General features: G+C 47.2%; 1 protein-coding gene across 1 annotated transcript in view; it reads right to left on the bottom strand.

Moving 5' to 3' along the window:
• The window catches only part of inpp4b (inositol polyphosphate-4-phosphatase type II B), a gene marked incomplete at its 5' end in the record, with an annotated part of 822779 nt that overhangs the window by 175985 nt on the left and 628341 nt on the right, over window positions 1-18453 (bottom strand). The window contains one exon of the mRNA XM_084318315.1: window positions 7789-7897. Coding sequence (XP_084174441.1) covers window positions 7789-7897 — 109 coding nt within the window. The remainder of the gene's footprint in view (window positions 1-7788; window positions 7898-18453) is intronic.

Below are 18453 nucleotides of genomic sequence, written 5' to 3'. Positions count from 1 at the left end.
CTCAGCACACAGGGAGATTGATGAAAAATAATTTCATCAATGACAAAACTGAGGAAAACAAAAACAAACCACGTGAACTTTGGAAATTACTCAATAATCAACTAGGATGCAGTAAAAAACTTAAAACCAGATTCTCAAACATAAACATAAAAACGGACAACACGCTCATCACAGACAAGCTGGATGTAGCCAATTACTTAAACATTTTCTTCACAAACATAGCCACAACACTGGTAAACAAACTACCCTCCCACTCAGGGCTTTATGGGGTAGAACACATAGTAGCTTACTACAAAAACCTAGGGGTCCGCAAGGATGACTTCAAGCTGGAAAAGGTAACAACAGATGAGGTACTCAAAAAACTGAGCGCCCTCCAACCTAACAAGGCCACTGGTCATGACAACATCCCCTCCAAATTCCTCAGAGACTCAGCAGCCGCCATCACCCCAGTCATCACACACATAATAAACCTCTCCATAAAACAGGGACACGTCCCCAAGGACTTCAAAATTGCGAGGGTTACCCCTTTGCACAAAAAGGGCAGCAAATTAGACCCAGGCAACTACCGCCCTGTTTCTATTCTCACCTCCATCTCGAAAGTCATGGAAAAAATTGTCTACGAACAGGTCGAAAAGTACCTAGCGGAAAAAAATCTAATCTACGAATTCCAATCTGGCTTCAGAACATCCCACTCCACTGACACATGCCTTCTCTATTTGAATGACCACATCAAACAAGAGGTGGACGCGGGCAAATACTGCGGCATGGTCATGCTGGACCTACAAAAGGCCTTCGACACTGTCAATCACTCCATTCTGACTGACAAGCTAAAAGCAATTGGTTTTGATAGTCTATCAGTGAGCTGGATGCAATCCTACCTTGAGGGGAGGGAACAGATGGTGGAGGTAAACGGTACCCTATCCCCCCCCCCTCACAGTGAGCTGTGGTGTTCCACAAGGAAGCATACTAGGACCGCTACTGTTCCTAATTTATGCAAATGACATGTCGTCAGCTTGTGACTGCAACTTGTTCCTGTTTGCGGACGACTCAGCCCTGCTGGTCTCTGACAAGAACAAGTTACAGGTTGAAAAAACCCTCAGCTCGGAACTAGGCAGAATCTGCATTATGGCTCGCTGATAACAAACTATCATTACACATGGGCAAAACGGAGTCCATTCTCTTCGGTTCAAATAACAAACTCAGCAAGACCGACGGCTTCTCAGTTACAGTGGGTGACAATATTGTCACAAGGAAAGATGAAATTACCTACCTGGGTTCCATCCTAGAGGCTAATCTCTGCTGTGACAAAATGGCATCCAATGTAATAAAAAAAGTCAACCAAAGAACTCGATTCTTGTACCGGATATCCTCTCTGGTAAACAGGAATACCCTGAAGACTCTGGCAGGAGCACTCATTCAAGGGTACTACGACTATGCTTGCACCTCATGGTACCAAAGGCGCTAAAAACAAAATTACAAACATCTCAAAACAAACTGGTCAGACTACTGCTTGACCTTACTCCTAGAACCCACCTCACCCCTGCCCACTTTGACAACCTAGGATGGCTTAGAGTAGACGACAGAGTACAGCAACTTGCAATGGGCCTGGTCTACAAGATACACTACACGACCAAGGTACCCATGTACATGTCAAAATACTTCCCAAAGGTCAGTGAATACCAGTTTCTACGTCAAATGTATATACTCCCTTTTCTTGACTCCTTTTGTATCACAAACAGTACTGTATTTGCAAATCTGGTATGTCATAAATGTATAGATGTAGCAGTACTGACTATCTGTATGTCATGTATGTCATATATGTCCTGATGAATTGAAAATGGGGGACCCTGATGTAAACAAGACGAAAGTCTTTCTCTGGTCTGCATCCCCTTAACAATTGTGTGTATTGAGCTGTACTGTATTGTACCCATTCTGCAATCTGTTAATAAAGTTTTCAATCAATCAATCAATCACAAACACCTACCAGGAGGTGGGAACATCCCCTCCCAAATATGCCCCCACAGAAAGAACTATGACCAAACAACAAATAAACATGGGTCACAACTTATACAGCTCTGTCGCTCGCTGGGACTGTACATAGTTAACGGTAGGCTCCGAGGGGACACTTATGGTAGGTACACATATAGCTCATCTCTGGGTAACGGTACAGTAGACTATTTTATCACGGACCTCAGCCTAGAGTCTCTCAGAGCGTTCACAGTCAGCCAGCAAACACCCCTGTCAGACCACAGCAAAACCACTATCTACCTGAATAGATCAACACCCAACCAGGAAATACCAAAACCAAACAAACTACACACTATTAAAAAACACTACAAATGGAAAGAAAGTAGTATGGAAGCATTCCAATCCGCTATCAAGCTACAAAAAGTCCAATCCAAATTAGACCAATTCCTAGAAAAAAACTTCCAACACAACAGGAAAAGTGTAAACGGGGCGGTAGAAAACCTCAATAACATATTTGACCTTACAGCTTCCTTATCCAACCTAAAGGCCTCAAATAGGAAAGTGAGGAAAAATAAAAATAAAAATATGCATGACAAATGGTATGATAATGATTGTAAAAATCTCAGGAAGAAATTAAGGAACCTATCAAATCAAAAACACAGAGACCCAGACAACCAGAACACACATCTCCAATACAGTGAAACACTGAAACATTACAAAAACACAGTCAGAAAAAAAGGGACCAACATGTTAGAAACCAGCTACAAGATATAGAGGAATCCATAAAAACAAACAACTTCTGGGAAAACTGGAACAAAATAAACAACGTACACCACGAGGAGCTACCCATCCAAAATGGAGATGTATGGGTAAACCACTTCTCTAATCTATTTAGCCCAATACAAAAAAATGAACAGCAAAAACACATACAAGATAAACTACAAAGCCTGGAGTCAACCATAAAAGACTACCAGAACCCCAGAAAGCTAAACTCCCCAATTACACTACAAGAACTACAGGACAAAATAAAATCACTTAAAACCAAGAAGGCCTGCGGAGCGGATGGTATCCTAAATTAAATGATCATATTCACAGACTCCAAATTCCAATTGGCTATACTAAAACTCCTTAACATTGTCCTTAGCTCCGGGATCTTCCCCAATATCTGGAACCAAGGACTCATAACACCGCTCTACAAAAAGGGAGACAAATATGACCCAAACAATTACCGTGGGATCTGTCTCAACAGCAACCTTGGAAAAATCCTCTGTATGATCATTAACCACAGACTCATACATTTCCTCACAAACAACAATACCTTGAGCAAATCACAGATTGGCTTCCTACCAAATCACCGTACAATAGACCACATTCTCACCCTCAGCACCCTAATCGACAACCAAATAAATAAAAATAAAAGCAAAGTATACTCCTGTTTCGTTGACTTCCAAAAAGCATTTGACTCAATTTGGCACAAGGGTCTGCAGTACAAACTGTTAGATAGTGGCATTGGAGGGAAAACCTACGACCTCATAAAGTCAATGTACACTAACAACACATGTGCTGTGAGGATTGAGGGAAAACACACAGACTTCTTCCCTCAATGCCGTGGGGTTAGACAGGGGTGCAGTTTGAGTCCAACCCTCTTCAACATATACATAAATTAACTGGCAAAAACATTGGAACAAACTGCAGCACCTGGCATCCCCCTAGCAAACACAGAAGTCAAATGCCTACTGTTTGCAGATGACCTGGTGCTGCTGTCCCCAACAAAAAGAAGGGCTACAACAGCACCTTGACCTTCTGCACAAATTCTCCCAGACATGGGCACTGACAGTAAACCTAAACAAAACTAAAATTATGATATTCCAAAAAAGGCCCAGCCTACAACAACAAAAACACAAATTATTCCTAGACACAATTTCCCTAGAACACACAAAAAACTACACATATCTCGGCCTAAACATCAGTGCTACAGGGAACTTCAATCAAGCTGTGAACGACCTGAGAGACAAAGCAAGAAGGGCTTTTTATGCCATAAAAAGGAACATCAAGTTAGACATTCCAGTTAAAATCTGGCTCAAAATATTAGACTCCGTCATAGAACCGATTTCCCTATATGGTTGTGAAGTCTGGGGCCCACTTGCAAACCAAGACTTCACCAAATGGGACAAACACCCAATGGACCTGTCTCAAAACCCTGCCCTCTTTTCTTGATCCTCCAATCACAGCTGTCGCTTACCTCTGACTTCCTCGTACAAACAAAGAGAGGAATGGGAGATAGACCGGGGAAGACATTCGGCCGTGTTGCACCGTAGTGCTGTATGTGGTGCGCCACTCGGGCGCCCGACAGACACTATTTCTATTCCAACATGTAAGAAATAGTTTGTTTCTACATACCTTCGTTCATTCACAATTCCAAGCTAAACATTGCCTCGAGTGTGTTTATGGGTCTTTATCACTGTGTCTGCATATGTAATGCAGTCCTAGGAGTGAATTCATTTCCATTCACCTGTCCAGTGTTTATGGGGCCTGTGGCAGCCGGGAGTGAAGGGAGCAACAATAATTAGGCATGTCTTTGGCATCAGGCAATCAAGCAGAGATAGTGGCTAATGCAGCCACCACAGCCAGAGGACAGAGGTAGGTAATTCAATCTCTCTCACGCGCAAATCTAATCAGAGACACAACCCGGGTGTCAATGGGGACGACTCTGGGTTACTGTGAAATGATCAGGGCCCTAAAATATCTGAAATTGTTGCTCTCAAGTGGCAACGTTTTGGGAGGAGGCTGACATAAGTGCTTTTCTTTCTTATTTTTGTATCTAAATCAATAGGTTTATAATCAATTTCATATTCTGTAATAGCATAATAGTAGTGTGCTTACTTATTTCTCAAACAAGTACCTTACTTCAAACTAGTTTTGGAGGGATTTATTACTGGTCAAACAATAATAGTCCATTGTCATCAAGTACTATGGTCTTCTCGTCATCCCAGAAAACACAAGGAGAACCCCACCCATTATCTCAGCTATGAAATCTTCCTGGCTAAATATAAGCGCTCAGACATTCAAGGGGAGTTAGGTCTTCTGAGCCCCTTTTATCAATTTAAGAGCAACAGAGAAATACCCAGTCATCCTTAGAGACGTTTAATCTATACGGCTGTCGTGGACACAATAGTCATACATGAATAAATATAGTTTTATCCTTCTTGGATACGAGAGCTGTTAGAAGAAGGATTCTCAGAGCACAGCTTAGTCGGAAATAGTATTGTCCATTGCAAAAGGAGCTCTGATTGTGTACTGCAGGCATTTGGGACCTTGCCCCCAAAATGGAATAACATTAGACTGAATGAGATTATTATATGTTCCCAGCTTTGTGACGAAAACTAAATTTAGTTCTGCCATCCCTTTACTGAATTATATTTGAGCTAGGCTGTTGTCTCAAGAGAGCTTCACCTACAAGGGGAATGCCAAACATTTATGGAACCAAGGACATTTCAGGGTCTACAGAGGATGACCCCCTGCCCCCCTTGCTCTGTGGACTGTTGAGGAGAACACACAGCTTAGGGCACAGACCACAGTCAGAGCTAAATTAACTGAGACGCAATGGACAACTACTGTACGCTGACAACAGTATGCTAGACTGTATCACTGATTTTTACTCTGGACAGTGCTGTCCAACACAGCAGTCCTGAATGCTCTGTAAATAACTATGTACAGATATCGAGATGTCACACCATGTTACCTGTTACCTGTTATTGCACAATGTTTTTTATTGGATTCTATTATATGTTGTACCACTATTGCACATCGTTGCGGGCAAGACCACCCGCATGTCATTGTATACTTGTATGCCGTGACGAATAAAACTCTTGACTTGACTTGAATGCAGTAGACTGAGCATGAATGAGGCCCGAGGCTTTAATCACACACCACACACAATGCTGTTGCCAGGTATTATAGCCACTGCACAGCCACTATTTGTTAGACATTGCCTAAGTGGTAGTGTCTAATTTATACATGTTATTCCTCTGGTCTATCAATGTATGTGAAACTCTCTCCCAAATCCCAAAACTAGAGTGTTAAAACTCAAACTCCACAGACAGTGAATTGGGAAATATGTTATAGATAACCCTGAGGAATGTTCTGAGTTCATGGGTACATTTTCTGTTTCAGAACTGAGACCACTACTATAGAATAAACCTCATTAGGATATTAAAAAAGAAAACAACGTTCTGTGGGTGCACAAAATCTGTCTCCCATCTGTTGGATTCTCGTCTTTATTAGCCAGTAATCACCACGTCACCTGTGGCTCTCTTTCTCATCCGTGAAGTTTCTGCTTTGTGTTTATCTCTTTCTCATCGTACTAGCTGATACACAATATCTTCCCCGTTGATACATGCATCTCAAAAGAATTAACCAGACACTGGAAACAGGATACCTTTCCTTGGAACATTATGTTTATTCCAATAAACATAGTCTGTACAAGATGGAAAACAGTTCTGAAAGGTCCTTGAAAAAGTCTTAATTCATTATTCTAATGGTCTCTCTCTCTATCAGCCCGGTGGTTGTCGCGGCCTAGTGTTATCCAAAAAGCCTTCCCTGTTAGCCGAAGCTAGCTCGTGGCAACCGGAGGGTGGGGCCACGCATCAGCTTCCCTTCCCCCACCCTCTAGCTCCTGAGGTCTCTGTCTACGTCTCCACGCTTTGTTTTTTAGTCTGAGTCAAACCGGAAGAAACTCCCAGCTATAAACTATAGTCCTTAGCAACGGCTGACAGCCCATAGCAACCACGCAAGGCATCTACGTCTCACCTATGACCCAAATCTCTAATGCCCTTTCTATCTCTTCCCCATGGCAACGGCTTCTCTGTTGATATTAACTCCCCTCCCTAGCCGCACCACTATCTTTGTTTATGTGGCCTCGTGCGGCTGGCTGCTACTCCCTCATCTCTAGCACTCTGCATGCTGCTCTCTACCGTGGAAACACACACGGATGATACTGTCCTCCTCATTTGAGATCTAAGAGTAGATGCTGTCATCTACAGATATTTATATTATGTACACATTGAAAAACCAACCGGATCTCACACATCCATTGTCAATGGAGCAGCTCCAGATGTTATATTCAATGACTCATGTTCACAAATATTGATTGAACTATCTTGGGACTATCATGGGAATACCATATTAGATTTTTTCTATTTGTGGTGTTCCCCTTTAAATGAAGCTTCCACCTTTGTCTGCAGAGAGCCACAAAACAATGTAGTTGTATCTTCATTGACAAGGCTCTATCTATTTCTATAATAAAATAAATAATCAAGTTTGACAGACTGTGATGGGTAGGGGGAGGGGGAAATATTTAAAAGGTTATGACTAAAACAGTTAAAACCAATTAGGTTGATTATGACTGCAAGATGAGGACTTCTCTCACTCAAACTTTTCGACCAAGTCAGTTTGATTTGTAATTATATGGGGCCCATCCCCTCAAGGGCACAGGATCTGCAGGGCAAGGTCAATCATTCTGGGTAACATGGTAGTTCAAGAAATTCCAGCTGGGTGCCAGCGGTACGGCACATGCTCAGATTGCGCAGGTGGAGTGTTTGAAGACCAAATCTAATGGATATGCAAAACAATTTTAACTGTGCATGTGTCATACCTCGATTTTTCACAGGGTATGATGCAATATGACAGCTTTGAGGTATCCTTCATTTGCCCTCCTTGGCTCTAACCAGTTTTGCTCTTTGGCAAAACAAGATAAAATGTATTATTATTTTGTTTCATCACTTTGTCCTGTTGAACAGTGGGATGAGAGTATTTGCCTACCTCTTCTTCTCTGCTTCATATCTGCTCAGGAGGCGCTGCAGACCGCCACACTTGAAGCCCTGGTAGTGGGCTGCAGGAGCACCCACTGTGATGATGTCATAGAACGCATCTGCAAAGGCAAGAGAGAAACATGGAATAAACTAGGTGGTGTTGAAGAATCCCTTTTGGTTGCCCCGAACAATAGCTTAAATCTCACACCTTGGTGAGAGTCAAAGGGTTACAGCCTCACCCGGAGTTAGACAAGCTCTGTGCATGCAGTAGGTGTAGGTGTTGACAGAGTCACCTATGGAGCGACAATAATTTGGCCATGACAACAAGGTTTCTCTCTTTAGCCTTTGGCGTGGTTTATTATTCACATTGCACACATCAGTACACGAGACCTTCTCCTTGTGAGAGGCGATGGAGGAAGAGACAGAGGGGGAGGTAACATCTCCTTTTATACCTCTTACCTGGCATCAGCTTCAATAGCTACGCATATAGCGCCCTCTTGTGGAAACAGTTAAGCAGTTACATGCATCCATATATAACACATAACTTCAACACTCCCACTTATGGCTGTTGTGTATACTGTACAACTTTTCCAAAAACATCTTTCAAAGAAAATAATACAGTTCAGAACATCAAAAAGGATATGGCAGTCAATATTACACAACAGGCTATATTTACACACAAAACATGACCTCTGCAAATGTTCTCAATTTCAGTTTGGAGACGTCTGCTACCATGTTGTCTGTAGGACAATAAACAAGTGTCATCCTTTCTTCTCTGATGAAGTGATATTTTATATCCACATGTTTACACCTCTGTCGGCACACAGGGTTTCTAGCAATTTCAATGGTTCCCTGGTTGTCTTCCTAAACAACAGTTTTCTTATATACATAGGTATCCATTCCTTCAAGCAGTTGTTCTAGATAAATACATTCCTGTATTGTCATAGCTAGAGCCATGTATTCGGCTTCACAAGTTGACAGTGCCACTGTGGGCTGTTTCTTTGTTTTCCACGAAACCAGTGAGCTGTCTGTGTTCAAACTCACACAATACCCTGTGGTACTTCTGTCTGTGGTGTCTGCCGCCCAATCTGCATCACTGTAGGCTTTAAGCCCTAAGCCATCGCTGCTCTTTCTGAAACAAAGCTGTTTATCTGCTGTGCCTTTGAGATAACGAAAAACATGTTTTGCTGTAATCCAGTGCTCCTCTGTGGGATCAGCAAAATGCTGTGACAATTTACTCACTACAAAACATAGGTCAGGACGAGTACATGTTGTCAAATAAATGAGGCTACCTACAGCTTCTCTGTACATTTTTACATCTGTCAATTTCTGAGCATCCTCTTGGTAGTCTAGTGTTTGATCACATGGTGTTTCCCTTGTTCTACATTCCTGCATGTCAAAACGTTTCAGGATCTTCTCCACATATCTCTTCTGGGATATTTGTACACAACTGGCAGTTCGAAGTCCATGCCTAGAAAATGCTTTAACCTGCCTAGGTCTTTCATTTTGAATCTGGTGGAGAGCATACCTTTCACCTGCTCTAGGTTTCTAGTGTTGTCTGCTGCGATGATCAAATCATCCACCCAAATTACAATTATCACTTTTCCTGACTCTTTTGACTCCCTTGAGTAAACACAGGGGTCTACTGGGTTCTGTAGGAAGTGATCTTCAATGAGACATGTATGAAGCATCTCGTTCCAATTTCGCCCAGGCTGTTTCAGGCCGTAAATGGATTTTTCTAGCTTACACACTAGCTTCTCTCCTTTCTTCTCATAACCTTCAGGTTGTTCCATATATATCTCTCTATCTATGGGTGCGTGCAGGTAGGCTGTCTTCACATCCATCTGGTGTAAAATCAAACTGTCCTCAGCTGCTTTCTGCATCACTACCCTTACACTGGTCAGATTGGCTGTGGGGGAGAATGGTTCACCATAGTCTATCCCCTCCCTCTGACTGTAACCTTTAGCTACAAACCTGGCTTTGTACTTGTCGTGGCCTTCAATACCCTCTTTGATTGAGTGCACCCATTTTCCTCCCACTGTCTGTCTGCCCTCTGGTAACTTGGTTAGAGTAAAGGTGTGGTTGTCCTCTAGGGACCTCATCTCCTCATCCATTGCTCTCTCCCATTTTCTTGATTCAGGGGACACCATGGCCTCTTTAAAGGTCTGAGGTACTCCACCCACTACTCTGTAGCAGTAATCAATGCTGGTAAGTGTACTGTCATCCTCGTCACTTTATCTCTGGGCATAGTCTTTCAGATACTTTGGGGGTTTGTGTTCCCGTGAGGGATACCTCCCACTGCATGAGGCACGTGACGTCACCCTCGGGTGCTCCTCGTCATCATCCTCTGGGGGTTGCTGACTGTCTGTCTGCACGACTGTGCTCAGTACACTAGGCTGAGGTGTCTCTCTTTCTTCACACCTTACTCTGGAGTCCAGCTCTGGCTCCTCTGTCTGTGTCTCGTTCTCACATGTTGTCTTTGTGACAAATTTGACTAGCCTGTGTTTTTGCACTTTCCCTTTACCGGGATAATAGACTAGAAAAGCGGGGCTTCCTTTGTCGTGCCCTACAAAGAGTCCTTTTTCACATCTGGACTCAAGCTTTCCTCTGTCCTGCTGGTAAGCATAACACACTGACCCAAATTTTTGCATTCTGGTTAGATTACACTTTTTCCCTGTCAGTGCTGTATACGGGGTGGTGCCTGTGTGCTTATTAAAACACTTGTTTCTGGTGTAAGCGGCTTATTGTACCGCATAATGCCATAGACTCTTAGGTAAGTTACCATCTATTAGCTTACACCTAGCCATTTCGAAAAGAGTACGTCCTTCCCTCTCTGCCAACCCATTCTGGTGCGGGGAGTAAGGACATGACGTCTCGTGTCTTATCTTGTTCCTTCTCTACAGTGATTGGAACTCTCTATTTGTGAACTCGGTTCCGTTGTCAGACCTCAAGCATCTTATGTTGCCATAAGGGGCTACATCTGCAAGGAATTTCTCCGTGGCCTGGAGTGTGTCACTCTTTGCTTTGAGAAAGTAAACAAACACTGCCCCTTACACACATCTGTAAAATACTGTACATATTTAAAGCCACCTATGGACTCGTTGCTTACTGGACCGGCTAGATCTGTGTTGACTAGCTCAAGTGGTACCTTTACTTTTTCTGTGGGATGTCTGTTTCTCGATTGAGTGAACTTCCCCTTTATACACACTTCACATTCTTCGTTCAGTCTATGCTTTTCACCGTTAATGTGCATGCCTTCTGTCACTGCTTGCTTTTAATAGTTGTTGTAACTGAGGGGTACAATTCCCTGACTGTATTGAATAAGTATGGTATCATTAAACCACTACTGAGTTATGTACATTACTACTGGCCATACAGTACACATGTATATGAGATTAACACCCCCACAATAACACAGCTTCACAAGAAATACTGTTTAGAATAATATTTATTAGAAGAGCACCAAGATTATCTTACATTACTTATCAAGATTGAGAGTTGCGCTTGTAAGGCGAAGAATGTGCATGAATAGGTCAAGAGCGTAAGTCCATGAGCATATTACGCAGGAGATAATTAATACCACCTGTATCATAAGAATTATATATGGTACACTAGTAGGTCAGCTGGAGATACTAAGGGGGTTCCCTCCGGTTGTAAGCCAGCAGGGGAGAGGATTTGTCGGTAGCAAAAGTCTGGATCAACGAGGAATAAGGAGACTCCAGGTACAGGAGACAGTGCAATAATCCCTTGATCCGTAGACAAAGCAACAGCTATTCTCCGGTGTGCAGTGCCGCATGGAGGAAAGCTAGCCAGCCTCAGAGTCCTAGAGGCGGGCTCGACGGTGCTCCTCACAGGGTAAATCCCACACGGTAGTGGGTGTAGACGATTCTCCGCTCCAACAGCCACAGGACCAAAGCAAATATAATCCAGCCGAAAAGGGCTCTGTAGTCGTCGGTGTAGGTTATCCAGTGTACATATCCACACGGTTCTCGTCTAGGGCTCCTCGGATGACGGCACAAGGTTAGGCCGCCCAGCCTGGATAAGCACACTAGCTCGGTACAATGAAACATTGGTAATGCTGGTCACTGTAGAACGGTAGCCGCACGATACACTATACATAATAGACTATTACTTAATAATAGAATAGGTCGAACTCGACGATACAGCGTTACACTCTGACACTTCAGCTATCAATTCGCACGCGGTCTCAAGGCTCTATTTCGGGGCAAAACGGGCCCACTTCACAGCACGTTGTATCGTGGTGTGAGGCTTCAACTTGTTACTAAGATTACTGCTGTATTCACCTGCACCGTATTTATACGTAAGGTGAACAATCTAGTACCAGCCTTATTTCTGTCTCGTATTCCTGCGCAGAACTGGGGATGTCCAGGCATGTCTTAGTGGTGACTTTGAACTAGACATTGGGGGGTATGGCCGTGGCGCCTAGGGGATCGCTGTCCAATAGGAGAACGAATATTATGGTCTGGCCTGTACTAGGTAAAGGGATATTCCGTGTATATGTACAAAGAATATACAAGGGATATCAGACGATATACAAATACTATACAATATATCTCAAGTAATAAATATATATATTCGGTTTAATCTGACCCTTTGTAACAGCCGCCTCCTAATTAGTCCGCATCTAATTAGATAAGCATAGACAGATTAACCGCACTGTCCACTACTCAATGTCCGTTGTGAGGAGTAGGGCAATTCACAAAGTCGGGGGGTCATGGTCGTCATCAAGAGAGTCGGGGAGCCTTGGCAACTCTATCAGCCTCACCACGGGTCGGGTGTATGTCCGCCCTTGGACGAGCACTTCTGCCGCTCTGACCTTTCCGTCGGTACCAGTGATCACTTTGCTTACGCGGCCGGCCGGCCACACAGCTCGGGGTAGTGACTGGTCGATAATCATGACGACTGTGCCTTCCGTCAAATTGTCTCTTTCTTTTAACCATTTCTGGCGGGTCTGTAGAGACGGTAGATAGTGGAGGAGGAAACTGTTCCAAAACTTGTCAGCCAATACTTGACTGTACCTCCACATTCTTCGGCCGTTCGCTTCTTCAGGTCTGTACACTGTCTGTGGGAGCGCGGGGTCCAGCCGCACCATCAAGAGAGTGTTGGGGGTGACTGGGTCGACATCTGCTACATCACTTGAGACGTAACCGAGGGGCTTTGAGTTCAATACTCGCTCGATCTCCGTGAGGACTGTCGTGAGGACTTCTTCCGCCACGGTCTGGGCCCCAAGCACGGCGTACAGGGCTGTCTTTATTGAACGTACTTCTCGTTCCCAAGTTCCACCGAAGTGAGGTGCATTCGGGGGGTTAAACTGGAAATCAATCTGAGAGGGAGCGAGGTGGGTCTTAAGTTCTGGGCCCATAGCTTGGAAGCTCTCTCTCAGCTCTCTTTCTCCGCCTTTGAAGTTTGTCCCGTGATCAGACAATAATATAGACGGTTTTCCTTTCCGCGATGTGAATCTCCGGAAGGCCATAAGGAATGAGTCCGTACTCATGGTTGGAAGGAGTTCTATGTGTATCGCTCGGGTGGTCATGCATTTGAATACAATACCCCACCGCTTCTCCGTCCCTCTTCCTTTCTTTACATACAGCGGGCCGAAACAGTCCATACCGGTGGAGTGAAAGGGCTTGTCGCCGAGTCGGAGGCGACAGGGGGGTAGGTCAGCCATCCGGGGTATACTGGGCTGTGCTCGCCACTTGCGACAGTCTAGACAGGTCCGCTGGAAGCGTCGTACTGCTTCCTTGCAGTATCCAATAGCGACGTCTGATCTCCGCGAAGACTCTCTCTGCCCCGGCGTGGTGCACGTCCTCGTCGTATTTCTTTATGATGAGCTCTGTGACCTTGTGTCGGCTGTTTAAGACTATCGGGAACTTGACGTCATCCGTTAAGTCTGGGGCTCTCCTCAGACGACCACCCACTCTGATGAGTTTATGGGCGTCGCTCTCAGGGGCCAAGTGGAGCAGTCTGCTGTCTGACGGGACTGGCTTTGATCCCTGCAGACAGTCTAGCTCGTCGGGGAACGAGTCTCTTTGGGCTCGCTGTAGCAGAAGGAGTTCTGCTTCTTCGTAGTTAGCTGCATTAATGTCAGTAGTGGACGGAACCTCAGGGTGGTGCCACAGGAATGTCTTTAACTGCGCACTCTCAAGGGTGGGGCAGTCGTCTATGTTGGGATCTGTGGGGACTAGTGTGTGTGTCAACCCACAGAACATAGATTTCTTCTTCTCTGCCTCCTCTTCACTCGCCTCCCGTGGGGTGGGTGTAGGCCACTCTTCTTCCGGGAGCTTGAGGAACTCGGGACCGTCACTATAGAGATTGTGACGTGTGAGGTCATCCAGGGACATTCCCCATGTGATGACGTCGGCTGGGTTCTGCTTTGTGTCCACATACCTCCAGCGTGCTGCTTCTGTTAAATCTTGGATCTCTGTGATTCTGACTCCCACGAAGACCTTGTATCTACACGAATCGGACTGGATCCATGTGAGTACGGTCATGGAGTCTGACCACAGGATTGTTCTTTGCACCGGGATGGTGAGTTCACGTTGGATTAACGTGGCGAGTTGCGCTCCTACTAGGGCTGCGCAGAGCTCTAGACGCGGGATAGATTGTTGCTTGCAGGGGGCTATTCTTGAGCGAGCCAGGATGAAGGCAGTATGTATTTCTCCTCCCTCCTCTCGGGCCCGCAAGTAGGCCACCGAACCGTAGGCTACTTCGGAGGCGTCGCTGAAGACGTGCAGGTCCATCTGACACGTCTCCGGCCTCACTGTGGGTGGGAAGTAGCTGCGGCGTATGTTGACACCTGGGAGCGAGCTGAGTTCTGTCTCCCACTCTCTCCATGTGGAAGCAAGGTGGTCGGGTATGGGATCGTCCCAGCCCTGGTCCTTGTCCCATAGCGCTCGTATAGCCCTGGTGGTGTAAGGTAGAATACATCCCAACGGGTCATATTGTCTGGCGAGTGTTCTGTATACACTCCGTCTTGTGGTCGGTAGTGAAATCGACCTTCCCTGCTCCTTGGTCAGGGGTGTGTGTCTATAATGGAGCGAGTCTGTTTTGAAGCGCCAGACTAGTCCTAATGTCATTTCTTGGGCTTCTCCTGGGATGGTCGCCATCCAGGTCTCGCTGCTTGGTGCCTCGTCCTCTGGGGAGAGGCTGCGCAATACTTGAGGGTCGCTGCTGGCCCACTGCCGGAGATCAAAGCCGCCTTTGATCAGGGAGGCGCGGAGCTTGAGTAGGAGGGCCTCGGCTTCTTCTGGCGTCGAGACGCTTTGCAGACAGTTGTCCACGTAGAAACTATTTCCTACACTTTGTCGGACCTCTTCATCAGCTGCTGGGTCCTCTGCGATGTGTTTTTGCAGTGCAAACGTAGCACAGCATGGGCTGCATGTGGTTCCGAAAGGGAGGACTTCCCATTGATAGATGGATGGTTGCTCATCCCCGATCCTCTCTCTCCTTAAGAACCGCAGCAGGGGCTTGTCCTCTTCCACTAGTCGCACCTGCAGGAACATCCCTTTGATGTCGCCGCTGATGGCCACCTTGTTCTGGCGGAAACGTAGCAACACGCCTAGTAGAGAGGGGCCGAGTGTTGGGCCGGGCAAGAGCTCTTTATTCAGATTTTGTGATCCGATCTGGTAGCTGCAGTTAAACACAATACGATCCTTGCCGTTGTGGTGGACTTTGTGGTGCGGCACGTACCATGATTCGGTCGTCTGATCGGCCTCTTTAATGTCAATTCTCTTTATGTGTCCCGCTGTGATTAGCTTGTCAATCTCAGCGCGGTACACAGTAGCTTGAGCGGGGTCTCTGGCTAGGCGCCGCTCTGTGTTCGATAGATACCGCTCCGTCGCTTCTTTTGGGGCGTGGAAGGTAGGCATACCCTCTCGCCTCAGGAGTGGAGTTGCGTATCTCATCACTCCGTTGACTTTGACTCTCTTTGTCCCCTGCTCGAGGAGGGCTATGGCATAAATGTCTTCCTTGGAACGAATGTGTTTCTTTTCGTTCTTAAAGGGCATTGTCTCTAGTGTCCATAGCCTCTCGACGTGCTGTAAGAGGGCGGTGTCTTCTTCTGTCACTCTGGAGTGGAGGCAGCGAGTGGCTGCTGTTCGGTTGGGAGACCTGGAGAGGGGGCCTTGTAGTGTCCATCCTAGGCGGGTCTCGACTGCTGCTGGACAGCCTCTGGGCCCAGTGTGGACCCGGTCCATCGGGACGATGAGGTGTGCGTGGTCGGATCCTATCAGCAGGGTCGGGGTGGCGCCGTCTATGAGCGGTATAGGTAGTTGACGCAGGTGCACGTATTTGTCCATCAGCTTGGCGATGGGGTAGGTGTACTGCGACAGGCCTATGTCTTGGCTGGTGAAAGCGTTAGTGATCCTATACCGTCTCTCTGGCTGCCCGCTTGCTGCGATAGTGAAGGAGACGTTCTCACCCTTGATCGTCTTCAGGTCTCTTCTTATAGTCCGAATCGTCATCGTTTCTTCGCTCCCCCGCAGCCCCAGCTGGGCCGCAGCGGACGCGAGGAGAAGGGTCTTTTCTGACCCGTCGTCAAGGACGGCGTAGGTGTCCATGACCTTGTCCTCGTAGCTCAACGTTACGCGGACCACCTTCAAGAGCACCCGGGCGCCCCCGCTGCTGGCGGGGTCAATGTACATAACACTTGCCTTTGTGCTGCTTGAGGGTGCGGGCTTTCTTCTGTTACTGTCATGTAAAACGTCCAAGTGGGCTCCGTCACACCGACTACACCTCTTCTTTAAGCGGCACTCGGCTACCATGTGACTGCGCGCACAGCGGTAACAGCGGCGGTTGGACTTTATCCATTGACTCACCTCGTCGGCGGTCATCTTCTTGAACGTGTCACAGTGTGACAGCCAGTGTTCCTTTTTGCAGTACTGGCATACAATCTTCCACTTCTCTTTCGTCGAGGGGGTGCTGTGGTTCTTGTTGCGCGGTACTGATTCGGCTTGGTGCATGACGGTCACCAGCCTGCGGTTATCGTTTGATCTCCTAGGTCCCTCTCTGGAGCTTGGTACGCTCCGCACGAACGTATCCAGTCGTAGGCTGCTGACTTCTCTCGCCAGGAAGTCGGCCAGGTCTAGGAGGGATGGCTCGGGACCGTTGGGATCACGGTGGTCTTTTTGCCGCCTGAAGCGCTCTTGTCGGGCGGGCGGAAGCTTCTCTAATATTCTCTCAACATTAGAGTTTGCGTACAGTTCGTGCCTACCCTTTTCCTTTTGCGCCCCCAGCATCCCTACCATGGATTGTACCTTGATAGAGAGGTCATCTAATGAGCGATTGTCTGTGGCTGGGGGTAGACGGTCAATATTCCTTATCTCTTGTATTACGTAGTCCCATATGCGTCCATAACGTTGGTCGAGGGCTACTAGAGCCGTGGTGTATGGGGTACTTGAGTTGGAATATGCCAGCGCTATATTATGCGCTCTGGGCACCTGCAGGTGCTTGAGTAGGATAGCATACTTGTACGTCTCATCGGGGACATCGGACATCATTGTCTCTAAGCACATTCGTAGCTCTGTGTACTGTGCTCTGTTCTCGTGTGTGAAGTCCGGGAACGTCGGTGTGCCAAGGTACGATGCCATGGATGGCTGGCACATCGGTGAACGTTGGGGGAGAGGCCTCCTAGGCGAGTCTCCTCTTACGTGTCGTGGTGGGCTGGTACCTGGTGGGTACCAAGGCCCGGGTACCCAGGTGCTGTTCCTCGGGGCTGGTCGTGCGTCAGGCTCACCCGTGAGTTGAGTCGGGGGTCTGTAACGCAGGGCCTCGGGGGTAAAGCCTGGGCTGTACTGGACCTCCTGGTCCTGTGGAGTACGATGCTGCTGTTGGGCTTGACTTTCCTCCTCTTCCTCTTCTTCTGCCAGGTCTTCTAGATCCTGTAATCGTCTATTTAGTCTCTCAGCGGCGTAGGCCGGTTCTTCCCTGTTGCTGGGTCTCGCATGGACCGGTCGGGGAGGGGGTTTGGAGACGTGTATAGGCTCTTTCTGTTGGCCGGGCTCCGGGTCGCTTGATCGGGTAGGGGAGGGTGCCCTAGACCCTTGTCTTGACGAGGCCCTGGAGCTCCGTGCGGAGGGAGGGGGGGTTGCCCTGGCAATCAGTTGCTCCATTATCTGAGCTTGTAATCGGTCGCGCTCGGCTTCGCGCTTGATGTGAGCGAGGTCGCGCTCTGCTTCGCGCTGGGCTTGGGCTGCGTCGCGCTGTGCATTGGCGGCTTCGCGCTGTGCATCGGCGGCGGCGCGCTGGGCTTCGGCGCGGTCTCTTTACATATTTTCTTCCGTCTGGAGGCGTCTGGTCTCCAGGCGTATGCGGTCGTCTTCACTCCTTTGCTGCGCCTGGAAGCGCTCTCGCTGGGTCGCAGAGTGTTTGCGTTCACTAAGGGCTTGCGCTTGGAGTTGCGCGTGGAAGCGTTCTCTTTGGTCTGCAGATTGTTCGCGCTCACTCAGTTGTTGAGCCTGCAGGCGGTCTCTTTCCATGGTAGAGTATTCGTGCTCACTTTGGTGTTGCGCGCGGAGGCGCTCTTGTTCCATGGAAGAATGTTCGCGCTCGCTAAGCGTCTGTGCTTGGAGTCGATCGCGTTCAGTGGAGGCTGCCAGGGTGGCGATAGATGCCTGCGCCAGCATCTTGTCCGCCTCGCTGGGGGAAGACACTGATG

The sequence above is a fragment of the Notolepis coatsorum genome, assembly GCF_963971535.1.
Source record: "Notolepis coatsorum genome assembly, chromosome: 7".
In the NCBI taxonomy this organism is placed as follows: domain Eukaryota; kingdom Metazoa; phylum Chordata; class Actinopteri; order Aulopiformes; family Paralepididae; genus Notolepis; species Notolepis coatsorum.
Note: the sequence above shows the minus strand (reverse complement) of the source record. Positions and strands in the feature narration are given on the sequence as shown.